The following is a 15,870-nucleotide window of genomic DNA, read 5'->3' as shown; positions in this document are numbered from 1 at the left end:
TTCGCGAAATGAATGACAGTTCGAAAAACTAAAAAATACCTGCCCAATATTTTTCAAAAATCTATCGAATGATACCAAACACGACTTCCCACGGAGAGGGGTAGGAGTAAATTTAAAATTTTAAATACGAATCCCGCGATATTTCGCGAAATGAACATCAGATCGAAAAACTGAAAAATACATTTATTCAATATTTTTGAAAAATCTACCGAATGGCACCAAATACGACCCCCCACGGAGGTGGGTGAGGGGTTACTTTAAAATCGTAAATGGGAGCCCCAATTTTTTATTGCAGATTTGGATTCCTTACGTAAAAATAAGTAAATTTTTTTCGAGACATTGTTTCGAATTATGGATAGATCGCGCTATAATCGGAAAAAACGACTGTTGGAAATGGAAAATCAAATTAAAAAATGGGAAGTCCACACTTAAATGGAAAACTTTACTTAACTTTTTTTGGTTTTAGGACCTACTCTTCACAACCCAATAGGTCCCCATAACGCTCGAGTGACTGCACATTTAGCATACTTTGCTCTCCCACCATAATGTGTAAATACACACAATTGAATAGTGGAGTTCGATACAAATAAGAAAGAGAGGAAGACCTAGATCTATAAAATAAACGAGGCCATGAAAAGAAGATACCTGCCAGATGAAGTTAGACATGACAGAAAATACTGGAGACATTGAGACAAGGAATGTAGTAAAAATTGTGTAAATGTTTGGTAGTTGGAGAATAAAATATTTTATATTTCTTATATAAAGATAAAATTATTTCTTAACAGGCTCTGTTTAACTTACCCTGAAAACAGTTGGATTCATCGCTATCGTCCCCACAGTGGTCGAAACCATCGCAGTTTAATAAAATCGATATACATCTCATATTGTGACATAAGAATTCCGATCCACCAAAGCAATCTACAAAACAATCAAGTACAAAATTATTATATTGATTTTCATTAATAATTAATTCGTAATGTATGTTTGGTTTATGATACATGATGTCACTTGTACGCTTTAAAAAAAATGAAGGTTATCCTAAATTTTAACGAAGCAACAAGTAGTCAGGAGACTTCTCTTTGATGATGCTAATACATCTACAGTTTACTTGCACAAAACAACATCTTTTGCACTCTTTACATAGAGCAAAGACGTTAAAATGAAAGTAGACGTTTGTATTTTTTTAAATTTGAGCTTCACCACTCTCCTACACGTCTTTCGACGTTTCAGCTCTCATCAGGAAGACTTTTGATAGCTCGAATTGAAATTAATTTCTGTTTATAACTCGCTGTTATAGTAACATAGCATGCCTGTGTACGCTAATACACTGAAAAAAAGATTGTACATAGTACCAATGAACGCCAATCATTGACTTTTTTTTACATTGATTCAATGAAAATTTCGTTAATACTATAAACACGTAGTCATTAAGTAATGACCAAATTCATTATTACAATGTAATTCTATTCATTAAAAAATAATGAATACAATCATTAATCCAAAGAATCGTTTTATCTACCCAATGACTTTTTTCATAATACTAATAATTTGTTCATTGTATACATGAAACTATACATCAGGATTATGCGGGTAAATTAATGAATATAAAACGTTGCACTAATGTACAGTGTTCTTTAAATTACGAACTCGTTTATTGAATCAATGTTTTCGTAACATTAAATCAGTTTTTTCGACTTTGATTAATAACTCGATACATTGTTTTGATGTAACGCAATCATTGTATTAATGTAATATACCTGAATCAATGATCAATACATTGTAGCAATAATCTTGTACATAAACCGATACATTTCTTAAAACTCTATAAGTGTTTTTATTGGTGTAAAAAAATCACGTGACAACAGTTGCAGCCTCCTAGCAGACAGTCACCCTGCAGACTCTGAGGAGCGGTGTTTGGCACTAGTGATTTGGTTGATTATTCTAAGGTATGTATTTACATATATTTTTAACTATTTATAAATTATTTTGTTGGATTTCTATAAAAAAAGTTGTACTTCTATTTCCACTTTTGCAGATTGATATGGACTTTGGAGTGGCATTTGGAAATGGAAATGGACTTATTGATGGATGGGACAGCAATTTCGAAAGAATCCTTTCTTCGGTGTGAAAGTCATATCAAGGATAAAACAAATAAATTTTTATTTGAAAAGATTACCCTTGAAGACATTACAGAATGTAAGTACCTATTTCATTATTCAATCCTGAATATCTAGTTTTAATTAATTTTTGTTCTGTGTAATTTTTTTCAAAAGCTAATTTGACACATAGGTAAAAGAAAATAGGAGCCATTTGAAATATTTCTAAATTGTATAATCTTATAAAAGATTAGTAAATTAAATCTTTAGGTGATTAAACCGTAAATAATTGAAAAATATTATTAATTATTGCAGTCGGTAGTATCTATCAAAGTAAAAATAAACATCTCAATATGTAGCAAGTTTTTCAGGATAAATTAAAATATTTCTATAAAAAAAGTGATATACAACTATGTTCCCATAACCCAAAAATACAACTATGTTCACTATTTTGATTTATTTTTTTTTATAATAATTATTAATATAAATTGTAGATGGCTAACATGCAGTTCTTCTTTGGGTTCTACATCGATATTTTGTACGAACTAATAAAATAGTTCAAAAAAGATCTTAATGGACAACCAAATATATAATAAAATATATCATCAGAGATTTCCGGTAATCATTCTTACATCGGGAAGACCCAACAAGAAGTCGAAGATCATATTAGATTTTTGAAATCAAAGCAAAATGCCATTCAATCATTTGTTTTTTGTATGGGTGGTGATAATTAATCCTAGAGAGATGTTGTATTTATGGAGATGTTATTTTAGATGTATTTATTTTCACGATATCAGGTATACATTTTTATATAATATAAATATATATATATATATATATATATATATATATATATATATATATATATATATATATACATCCTACTATCAATTTGGCATCGATACATTATGCATTTACCATCGATTTGGCATCGTCTTGCAAAGTGGCATCTGTATATCGATGCCACTTTACACTACCTTAATAACTTTATTCCTGTACTTGCTACCAGAAGTCTAATCAGCTCGGTAGTTAGAGATTTGATTCCTTGATGTTACTTTAATATATCAGCTTTCCTTGTTTACCTCTTACTAAGTTATATAAGTTTATTCCATAAAATGTTTGAGTCCAAAATGATCGTACAGTGAAAATATTATATACATTTAGTTCAGTGTTTTACCGTTTTGTCGCTGCCGTTATATACATGAAAACGTATATCCCACTTTCATTATCAATCATTTTGGCATCAGAAATTTGGCATCACTGTTAAATACAATATTATTCACAACGAAAAATAGACAATTTGAGAATGTATATATTATTTTCATAAAGAAATCAGGTTGGCATCATGTTTTATTGTTTTCACCCAATTTTGAAAAAATGTGAAAACTTTGTATTATCCACGTCCGTCTGTCCGTCTGTCTGTAACCACAACTCCTCCGTCAATATACCAGCTAGAATGACAAATGAGGTATCAAATGAAAGCTGATAATCCAAGGATGGTACTAAAGGTGAGATATTTGACCTTGGCGGTCTGTCCGTCGGTCTTTACGACCGCGAATATAACTCCTCCATCATTATACCAGGTAGAATGACAAATGAGGTGTCAAATGAAAGCATATAATCCAAGGATGGTACTAACGGTGAGATATTTGACCTAGGCTGTCTTTCCGTCGGTCCCTCCGACCGCAAATATAACTCCTCCGTCATTATACCAGGTAGAATGACAAATGAGGTGTCAAAAGAAAGCTTATAATACAAGGATGGTACTAAAGGTGAGATATTTGACTTAGGCGGTCTGTGACTCGGTCCCTCCGACCGCGAATATAACTTATCCGTCATTATACCAGGTAGAATGACAAATGAGGTGTCAAATGAAAGCTGATAATCCTAGGATGGTACTAAAGGTGAGATATTTGACCTAGGCTGTCTTTCCGTCGGTCCCTCCGACCGCGAATATAACTCATCCGTCATTATACCAGGTAGAATGACAAATGAGGTGTCAAAAGAAAGCTTATAATACAAGGATGGTACTAAAGGTGAGATATTTAACTTAGGCGATCTGTGCGCCGGTCCCTCCGACCGCCAATATAACTCCGCCATCATTATACCAGGTAGAATGACAAATGAGGTGTCAAATGAAAGCTTATATTCCAAGGATGGTAATAAAGGTGAGATATTTGACCTAGGCTGTCTTTTCGACGGTCCGTACGACCGGGAATATAACTCCTCCGTCATTATACCATGTAGAATGAGAAATGAGGTGTCAAATGAAGGCTGATATTCCAAGGATGGTACTAAAGGTGAGATATTTGACCTACATGGTCTGTCCGTCGGTCCGTCCGACCGCGAGTATAACTCCTCAATCATTATACCAGGTAGAATGATAAATGAGGTGTCAAATGAAAGCTTATAATCCAAGGATGGTACTAAAGGTGAGATATTTGGCCTAGGCAATCTTTCTGTCGGTCCGTACGACCGCGAATATAACTTCTCCGTCATTATACCAGGTAGAATGACAAATGAGGTGTCAAATGAAAGCTTATATTCCAAGGATGGTACTAAAGGTGAGATATTTGACCCAGGCTGTCTTTCCGTCGGTCCGTACGACCGCGCATATAACCCCTCCGTCGTTATACCAGGTAGAATGACAAATGAGGTGTCAAATGAAAGCTGATAATCCAATGATAGTACTACAGGTGAGCGATTTGACCTAGGCTGTCTTTCCGCCGGTCCGTACGACCGCGACTATAACTTCTGCGTCTTTATACCAAGTAGAATGACAAATGAGGTGTCAAATGAAAGCTGATAATCCAATGATGGTACTACAGGTGAGCGATTTGACCTAAGCTGTCTTTCCGCCGGTCCGTACGACCGCGACTATAACTTCTGCGTCTTTATACCAAGTAGAATGATAAATAAGGTGTCAAATGAAAGCTTATAATCCAAGGATAGTACTAAAAGTGAGATATTTGGCCTAGACAATCTTTCTGTCGGTCCGTACGACCGCGAATATAACTTTTCCGTCATTATACCAGGTAGAATGACAAATAAGGTGTCAAATGTAAGCTGGTAATACAAGGATGGTACTAAAGGTGAGATATTTGACCTAGGCGGTCTGTCGGTGGGTCCGTCCGACCGCGAATGTAACTCCTCTATCATTATACCAGCTATAATAATAAATGAGGTGTCAAATGAAAGCTTATAATCCAAGGATGGTACTAAAGGTGAGATATTTGAGCTGGGTACTCTTTCTGTCGGTCCGTACGACCGCCAATATAACTCCTCCGCCATTATACCGGGTAGAATGACAAATGAGGTGTCAAATAAAAGCTTGTGGGTGAAAACCTAGGACTTACGAAGTCCAATTTAAAAATAGGGCATATCAGAGATATGCCTTAGACATCATAGAAGACAATGACACAGAAAAATCAAACAAGCAATATGTCAAAAGGGCCTTAGTTATGTATCTTCGGTCCTGTTGGTCCAATCGTGATGTATAGCACCTCAAATGATAGGATTTGACAAACAGAATACAATGAGAGAAAAATAAAATACAACCTCATGTCAAAAGGGCCTTAGTCGCGTATCTTCGGTCCTATAAGACCAATCGTGACGTACGGCATCTCAAATAATAGGACTTGACAAATAAAATACAATGACACAGAAAAATCAAATACAGCAACAAGTCAAAAGGGCCCTAGTTGTGTATATCTAGTCCTATTGGTCCAATTGTGACGTACAGCAGCTCAAATGGTAGGGTTTAATGAACAAAATACAATGACACAGAAAAATCAAATACAGCAATATGTCAAAAGGGCCTTATTTACGTATCTTCGCTCCTATTGGTCCAATCGTGGCGTACAGCACCTAAAATAACTGGATTTGACTAATATAATACAATGACGTATGAAAATCAATTACAGCATCATGTCAAAAGGGCCTTAGTCTTGTATCTACGGTTCTATTGGTTCAATCGTGACGTACAGCGTCTGAAATGATGGGATTTAACTGGCAGAATAAGATGGTGTAGACAAATGAAAATGACGGCATGTAATAACACTTTAAAATTGTAGAAATAAAATGGATTAACACACATGGTATGACATATTAGGTGAGAGTATTTAACAAATAGAATACGATTACATACGTCCAGGTTTTGACAAGCGACTTCTCTACATATGATAAACGCGAAAGGGCCCCAACGTTCACTGCTCGACATAGGCCTCCCGTTCACTGCATATACCCATTGCTTTCTGACGCTGTGACTTGAGAGGATAGGATTTAACGAATAGAACGACAAAGAAGACTAAACAAGGCAGCTCACGGGAAAAACACAACTGTCCGTTTTATACTCTACAGGGAAGCATCAAATATTCAACGTAAGAATATATTAGAGTATAACGGTATGATAAATCTTTTTCTTCTTTTTTTCATTTAGTGCATTCCGTACGTTTTTTAAACATAATCAGGAGAAGTTGTTGAATTTCTGAAGTCTATAAAAGAATTTCTTAACAAACCTTTTTTTAATTGTGTTATGGATTATTTTTAAGAATGTGTTTAAAAGGCAGTTCGCAGGCTTATTGTTCAATGGTCTTATCACTTTCAAGCGCCTGTCTTTTTTGTAGGACTATTAATTGTTACTTGTGATTTCAACCATTCTAGCGGGGCAATGCCTTTTCTATAACTGAAATGAATATTGGTATCCATTTAATTTTTTTCCTCAATTAATTGAATGCCTCCTACTGGTGTTTGGTCTAAGCTTACCGTTTTTCCCCATTTAAGCTAAACTGCTCGTCAAAAGTTAGGGATATAGAAAATTATGCTCATTTTCATAGCTAATTTTTTCGAGAACAGATTAACGGATTCCACTATTTTTTTTTAATATTTTAGATTTTTCTTTAGTATTTACACAGTTGTGCAAAGGTTTACACAAACTTCTTTTTTGTACTTATACCGAGTGGTAGGTATAAGTACAGAAAAGAAGTTTGAGTAAACCTCTTGATAGGTATTAGTTACGTATCTTCACTCCCATTGGTCCCAACGTGTCGTACGGCGGCTCAAATCATTGGAATCAGCCAACAGAATACAATGACTAGGGAGCGGATTTATATGCGATCAATTTTGATGAAATATTCGCATATATATGCGGTAAAAAATTACGAAATATGCGCAAGATATGCACAAAAATTCAAAAAATGCGCATTTCGGGAAACCACAAATTTTCTGTCTTATTTAGTAATCTTATTTATTATTTTTCAAATAAAATCATTTTTTATATATGCAATTTATTCACAGTTTTTACAAAAACTGCTACCAATAGTTACCTATTTAAAATAAAACAACAATATCACTATAAATATATCTTCGATTATAATTCACTACAATGTGTTTTTCCAAATTCTTTACGAGGAAACATATTCTTTGATCAGACAAAATATTTTTATAACTTGAAAAACTCCTTTCAACATCGATAATTGGTGCGTATTTAAAATAACTTGTTAATTTCCGTTAGAAAATCGTAAAACTTTGGCTAAAGGTGTAAATTCTCTTAACAATAGAGGATTTAAAAAATCACCAGAATTATAGGTAGGTACCTACCCTAATAGCACAAGGACGTCCAATGGACGTCCTTCACGGACTTTAGGGACGTCCATTGGACGTCCGTTTTCGTCCGAGGAACGTCCTTTATACGTCCTATTTTGGTCCAAATGTCGCGCTACCGAACGTCCATTGGACGTCCATCTAATGTCCGAGGGGACATATATTGGATCTTAATCGGACGTAAATTGGACCTTAATCGGACGTCCTAGGGGACGTAAATTGGACCCTAATCGGACGTAAATTGGACCTTAATCGGACGTAAATTGAACCTTAATCGGACGTAAATTAGACCTTAATCGGACGTAAATTGAACCTTAATCGGACGTAAATTGGACTTTAATCGGACGTAAATTGGACCTTAATCGGACGTAAATGGGACCTTAATTGGACGTAAATTGGACCTTAATCGGAGTAAATTGGATCTTAATCGGACGTCTTAGGGGACGTGAATTGGACCTTAACAGGACGTCCAATTTTGGTCCAAATTCCACGTTGCCAAACGCCCAATGGAGGTCCACCTAACGTCCGAAGGGACGTTCGGTGGACGTCAATTGGGCCTTCATAGGACGTCCCAGTTTGGTCCAATGTATTGCTGCCGATCATCCATCTAACGTCCTGGGAGGACGTTCGGTGGACGTCTAGAGACGATATTTATACCTGTGGAGAATGTATTGTGGGAAATAAAAAATATATTTTTTAAGGAACTTATATTACATCTTATATTAATTTACAATTATTGGATATTAGATTATTTACATTAAATTATAATTACATTTCTCCAAGAAATTAACGCACCACCTTAAAAATGGGCCATTTTTGATGTCTCGAATTTCCTAAAGCCATTGTCCCATCTAAGTGATTTTTTTAATAATATTATAGCCTAGGCTATATGGGCTACCTCCATAAGCTTGTCATGCACGGGGAGCTATACTGTAATAATATTATATCACATCGCTGAGGGAACTCTACATTACATATACTTTTCGAATCAAAACTTTTATTCTCTTAATATTATTACTTAAAAAATATATACTACATTCGTCTCGCTAAACTCGAAAAATAACTTATAAACCATAAAAATCTCCAAAAATATAAATGACATAAATGAGAATTGGCACAATTATTATTATGGTTTTAAGTTGATTTTTCGGATTTAACTACAATATTATGCAAAAAATTATGTTATATCGCAGATTTAAAATGGGTTTATCTCGAAAACAGTTATATTAAGTTTAGCGAGATGATTGTAGTACACTTTTTTTAAGTAAAAATATTAAGAGAATAAAAGTAGACTGGTACGCAGTCTGATTTTTGCATAAGAGTTTAATGAAATGGTAACAAATCAATTGGAAGTTCTGTCCGACAAAATACATGGAACGTTTTCGGTAGTCTGATGTTCCAAGTTTTTAACCTGTTCCACAATTAAAACTTCCCCGGTTCCAGTATTCCCGTACATCAAAGTTTGTCCGACTAGACACCGTGAAGCTATTAACAAATTTTCAGCTTGCTGTTAATCAACTTTTTTTATTACGCGGGATCCAGGTCTATAAATGAATACAATAAATAAGTAGGTAGGTACATATTATACACTTATTTATACGAGTACAATTAATAGTAGAGCTGGTTTTTGGGATGTTACAAGCAACATTTGCATTTCCACAGAGATACTTATGACAGAAATAATAAAATACCGAGACGGACTATTATTATAATAATTTACAATAGGACCCGACGGCCGACGCTATAGGGACAGGTAAAATTTATGACTGAACAATGCACCGAGCATCGATACAAGCAATATGTACCGGTCGAAGGTTATTTTTTATTGTGCCAAATGGACGTATATAGTACCTACCTTTAAAAATCGAATACACAAATTAAAAGATATTTAACAACCATAAAGATTTGTCAAACTCTATCACCGACTTCATGAAAACAAATATTACTACATTCTTTGATGGTTTTTGCTGTAAATTTTAAAGGATTGACATGAAATTTGGCATACGCATAGCTAACATGCCAAAGAAAAAAAGTGATATTGTGCCAATGTGTGCTATTGCCCTGGGGTGAGTTTCACTCTTTCTCTGGGGTGAAAAACGTTCAAATAAGTCCGGACTTCGATAAACTGATTAATATTAAGCAACCTTTATTCCATACTTACAAAGTATGTGTACTTACAAATTAGTATGTGAATTTGGGGGGTGAGTTTCACCCCGAGGAGGGGTGATATACAAAATATAGATAGATACACAAAAGATATACAAAAATGTTTCAAAACATCGAAAAAATGTGGTAAAATGCAAATATACATATCATATTATGATAAAATTGCGATTTTGGCGATTTGCCTTTTTGGATAGAATGATGATGATGTTGATTAGGATAAAACTGCGAAGAATTTTTTTATCGAAATATAGTAAAAAATATGAAAAATATACCAAAAAGCTTGAAAAAATATGTAAGTATGTAAGGAAAAACATAAATAATTAAATAAACTTTTGACAACACAACACAAAAGTTTGAAATACTCACTATTTGGATTGGTTGTCCTGGCTTGTGATTTTCTTCTTTGCAGATGACGCTCACGGATCGATGTCAATGTCCAACGGACGTCCGAGCACGGACGTCCAATGGACGTCCAAAGGACGTTCATATTTATTCAACACGTAAGTACGTCCAACGTCGGACGTCCGAAGGACGTTCATTTATAGTCCATCCGCATTAGGACTAAAACTGGACCTATTTTGGGCACACGTACGCTCAACTTCAAAAAGATGCTCTCAATATTCATCTGTAGTAAGGATACATTGATAAAAATTATATTTTTGCTTATTAGAATTAACCACCAAACTTCTATCATCTTGGTAACGGGAATAATAAAACATTATAAAGTCCACTTTACATCAACAATAATTGAACAAGAAATTGACGACAAGTTATTCAAGGTCAAATTTGGCTTATACAAAACACAATTCTACTTCCAATTTTGCCGTGAATAAACAGAAAATAAAGAAATTTGACAAAATAAAACATATCCAATTGTTCTATTTCATCAAATTCCTTCATTTTCTTTTACAAATCATACATTTTGTACTCGTCAAATTTGGCCTTGAATAACTTAGTCAATTTCTTGTTCAATTTATTGTTGATGTAGAGTGGACATAACGAATAATTTACCGATCAGATTTTCACACTTTACATAAAAACAAAAACATGTATTAGATATTAAACTACATATACAGTTTTGAATTAAATATGATTTATAATCTTTTCCATTTAAACTATTTTATTAACATAATTAAGTTAATATTTTATTAAATAATTTTGCTGTTTAATCCCCTTATTGGTAGAATATGTCCAATATGGACGATTGGAAAAGGTCCGTATTTCGTCCGAGTACGGACGTCCAAAGGACGTTCATATTTATTCCACCCGAAGGACGTCCAACACCGGACGTCCGAAGGACGTACATATTTAGTCCACCCGAAGGACGTCCAACGCCGGACGTCCAAAGGACGTACATATTTAGTCCACCTGAAGGACGTCCAACGCCGGACGTCCAAAGGACGTACATATTTAGTACACCCGAAGTACGTCCAGCGTCGGACGTCCAAAGGACGTCCGTTTATGGTCCATGGACGTTAGGACCAAAAATTGACCTATTTTGGACGTCCAAAGGACGTCGTGTGCTATTAGGGTATTAAATATAACAAAAGTATATAAAATTCGGATTTCCGGGTAAAACATCCTTCGTCATTTTAACATCCTACAATCATTTCATAACGGCGGCGTATTATCCTATAAGTACTTTGTGTAGAGATCGTTTATTTTCTAAGAAAAAATGAAAGGCGGTTAATGAGCTGTCTCTCTTGGTTCTCGAATTAATACAGACCACAGCCTGTGCGTGGAAATATTTTGTCGAATTAAAAAATTTAAATTTTGTTTTGGACTAATGAAATAAAACATTTTAGTAGTTCCAAAATGACACAAAATCTAGGCATCGGATAAAAAAGTTTATTTGAAGAAAGTGTATTTTTTTGTTCTTCTTAATGGCGGTACAGGCTCGTTTTTTTAATATTGTATTTAATTACAGAATAATTTTCAAATATTACCTAATATATTTTTCAAATTGGGCTCTGTACCGCCATTCTTTATTATATTACGGATACGTGTGCCAAATATCTTGAAAAAATATTCAAAATTACAGCCGCAATCTTGGAACGCGTTTTGGCTACCTGTTGATCGCTACTGTATCACCTTAAACAATTTTTTAAACAAATTCACAAAAATAATTTTTTCATTACGAACGATTTTTTAGATAAGTTGGGTTATTCTGAGCAAAAAAGGTATCTTGAGATTTTTCTCTAAAATTGATTTTTGTCGAGTTATATGGCCATTTTCGCATTTTTCAGGTTTTAAATCGCGTATAACTCGACAACAATCAATTTTAGAGAAAGTTGACAAGAAACCTTTTTTGTTCAGAATGTCCAAAATTATCTAAAAAAAAATTGTTCAAAGTGAAAAAATTATTTTTGTGGATTTGTTTAAAAAATTGTTTAAACAATTTTTCGACCACGGCACCTTGTGAATATGTTATAAGGACCTCTTTTTGAGTAAGTTTGTGCAAAAAAATCGAATCGGAATAATTTCACTAACAGGGGCGACGATAAATCCGGGACTATAGCGCTAATTATTAATAATTAAAAATAACAGCTTTGTAATAAAATAATGACAAAAATCTCTTAAGGACCTTGAAGCAAGGGTTTGAAACTTGATCTGCTCACTTTTTAATTTCATAATAATAACTTTTAATCGAGTTATTAAGACTTAAAAATGGCCATTTTCGCATTTTTCAAATTTTTAATCGCATATAACTCGACAACAATCAATTTTAAACAAAAATGGCAAGATACCTTTTTTGCCCAGAATGACACAAGTTATCTAAAAAAAATTGTTCGAAATGAAAAAATTGTTTTTGTGAATTTGTTTCAAAAAAATTTTTTAAACAATTTTTCGACCAATGCACCGCCCGGCACCCTTTGGATATGTTATAAGGACCTCTTTTTGAGTAAGTTTGTGCAAAAAAATCGAATCGGAATAATTTCGCTAGCGGGGGCGACGATACTGCCCGGTCTACTTTTGATGCTGATGGTGATAGAATAGATACTTTTTATATAACAAAAATAAAACTTTTTTTAAACTCTTTAAAAAATTTGTGGCGGGTTTTCCCCGAAAAGTGCGTTATTTTTTGGACATTTTACGTTGAACTAGTCGATTTGGAATTTGACGAATAAGAACCAACTTTTGATTAGCTCCAACTCTGTTTTTATTGTGTGTCCAGACTTCATACATACATCATTTTTTTTACTGTTTTATAAGCTTTATATTTGCTAGGAATAGTTTTTCGATCAAATACTTACTTTTTGATTTATTTGCGAAAAACCATCTAAAAACAAAAGTTACAAGGAATTTAATTAGTTTATCCACTTACGGACTTATTTGGACCTATATTTTTTCACACTCGAGAAGGGGGTGGTACTCATCCCCAGAAAAAAAGCACACACTGGCACTCTGATGTTCATTTCGCGAAATATCGCAGGGTTCGTATTTAAAATTTTTAATTTACTCCTCACCCCTTTCCGTGGGGGTTCGTTTTTGGTATCATTCGATAGACTTTTGAAAAATATTGAACACGCATTTTTTAGTTTTTCGATCTGACGTTCATTTCGCGAAATATTCGCTTTTTTGTGAAACTTTGTGACTCGCCCATCATTTCTTCAGATTTGGGAACACTTAATAATCGGAGGGGGCCAAGTCAGGAGAGTAAGCCGCATGAGAAAGTAATTAGAACCCCAACTCGAATTTTTGCTACTGTCACAACGCTCTTGTGAGTCGATGTATTGTCTTAGGTCTTGAGAACACTTTTTTCTTCTGCTTATGGAGTCGTTTTTCATTCATCACATACCGGAACTCACCACATAAATTTTGAAGACCCTGACATCAAAACTGTATTAAATTATATGTGATCTAAGTAAGTTAATGAAAAGTCAGAATAGATAGAGTAGAACACTTATAAAAAAAATTGTAACAAGCAATTGGACATCGTAAGTTCTAATTTTTCACAAAAAGTGACCGGAAGTTGAACCGGCAGTCGATATTTGAACCCTTCGTGTAACTTTTTGTCAGCTGATATGACGGATGAATTTTGTTCACCTACAGATATGGACGAACAGACAGGCATGAAACCGGAAGTATGTATTTGTTCTGGTCTTTCTTAGTCGTGTTGACCAATAGTTTGTACTATTTCGACGAATTTAAAACAGTACTTTCGGTTGCAACTCTGGAACAGGCAGTCCGAGGTCAAACTTCTCACATGTAATATCATATTTTGGTTATAGGCTTTCATTTGACACCTTATTTGTCATTCTTTCTGTCCTACTAATAGACGAGTTGTGTTTATTGACGGACAGACATGGATAATTCTAGGTTTTCACATTTAATGATAAAAACAATAATTATACAATTCAGTTAACCTGACTATATCATTGTGATAATGACTTCTTATCTAAAAGTGACAACGGCAATAATTGCCGTTGTAATAATTATTATTCCATTCACTCACGATAAAATATCGCAAAACCTCCAGATTTTAAAGAACCGCTTGGATTGACATAAAATTTGGCACACACGTAGCTAAAATGCCAAAGAAAAAAGTGAGATTATGCCGATATGTTCTCTTGTCCTGGATGTGACTTTCACCCCTTCTTGGAGGTGAAAAAACATACGTGCAAAATAAGTCCGGAAGTGGATAAACTGACTAATTCTAATTCTAAGCAAATTTTGTTCTATAAAAGTTTTAGGTCAATACTTTTCGAGGTATGTGCGAGTGAATATGTTTATTTTTCATAGAAAAACACGTTTTGGACGGATTTTCGCAAATAACTCAAAAAGTAAGTATGTACATATTTTATCGAAGAAAATATTCCTAGCAATAATATAGCTTATGAAAAAGAGGTGTCAGTATAAGGTCTGTAGACCCAGTAGAAGCAGGGTTGCAGCTAATGAAAAATAGGTTCTTATTCGTCAAATACCAAATCGAATATTTCAATGTAAAATAGCCAAAAAAATAAAGCACTTTTCGGGAAACACTCATCATAACTCTTTTAAAGTGTTTAAAAAAAATTTTTTTTGGTGTTTTTAAAACAGTTTCTAGCGTGAAAAGTAAGCAAGTTACGCTGAAAATAAAATCGTTCCCTTTTTTTTGGCAAAAGAAAGTCATGAAAATTAATTGTTACCGCTTCACACGTTACTTTAGATAAATGTATTGTTTATACAGGGTGTCTCCGAAAATAGTGTGTTCCTTTAAGGTGTGGATATAATACACAATTTAGAACAAAAAGGTGTTGTAACATTTTTTCCTAAAGTTAACCGTTTCAACAAAAATTACGTTGTTCTCCATAAGAGTAAATTTTTATTTTCATAAATTTATATGACCTGGCAACATGGCGTAGAAGAACCTGTGACTGTGAAATTTAATCTAATGGGACCCCTTGTTTATTTACTAATTGAGTATCAATTTGCATATCAAAATGTATTTTCGTTTTTTGGTCAAACGGCTGAATTTAGAATAAAATGTTATAAGACTTTTTTGCTCTACATTGTGCTTTCTATCTATACCTTTAAGGAACGCACTATTTTCGGGGAAACCCTGTATATGATCTGTAAGTTGCATTGGTTCAAAATGCTTATTTTTGAAAGGGGTTTTGTTGAAAGGCCTCGAACGAATCACTAGTCACGAGTATGTATATGCAAATTTTGAACAGCCATATCTTAACCAATTTTTGTCTTCCAGAAAATCAAAAAATTCCAAATATTTAAAAAAGCAACACCTACATTTTTTACTCTTTAAGATATTTGGTATCACTAATAATTTTTAAGTTATTTTGACAAAAGTCTTTTTTTCAAAATTAAAGATTTAAAAAAATTTACTTTAAAACCAAATTTTTCCACAAATAAGCACTTTGAACTGATGAAACTTACAAACACAAACAATACATAAAGTTACTTGTGAAGTGGTAACGATTAATTCCATTTGGGCTGTTAATTAGAGGGAGTTTTTAGAATATTTTTAACCAAAAAAAAAAGGAACAACTGTATTTTGAGCGTAACCTGC

The 15,870-nt window shown here is 33.9% G+C and overlaps 1 protein-coding gene across 2 annotated transcripts in view; it reads right to left on the bottom strand.

Annotated features, from left to right (window-relative positions):
- Nucleotides 1–15,870, bottom strand: part of LOC126881520 (uncharacterized) — a 98,789-nt gene that overhangs the window by 56,902 nt on the left and 26,017 nt on the right. For both annotated transcript variants that reach the window (XM_050645823.1, XM_050645822.1), the window contains exon 7: nt 802–918. In XM_050645823.1, coding sequence (XP_050501780.1) covers nt 802–918 — 117 coding nt within the window. The remainder of the gene's footprint in view (nt 1–801; nt 919–15,870) is intronic.

This window comes from Diabrotica virgifera, chromosome 3, assembly GCF_917563875.1.
Source record: "Diabrotica virgifera virgifera chromosome 3, PGI_DIABVI_V3a".
Lineage (NCBI taxonomy): Eukaryota > Metazoa > Arthropoda > Insecta > Coleoptera > Chrysomelidae > Diabrotica > Diabrotica virgifera.
Note: the sequence above shows the minus strand (reverse complement) of the source record. Positions and strands in the feature narration are given on the sequence as shown.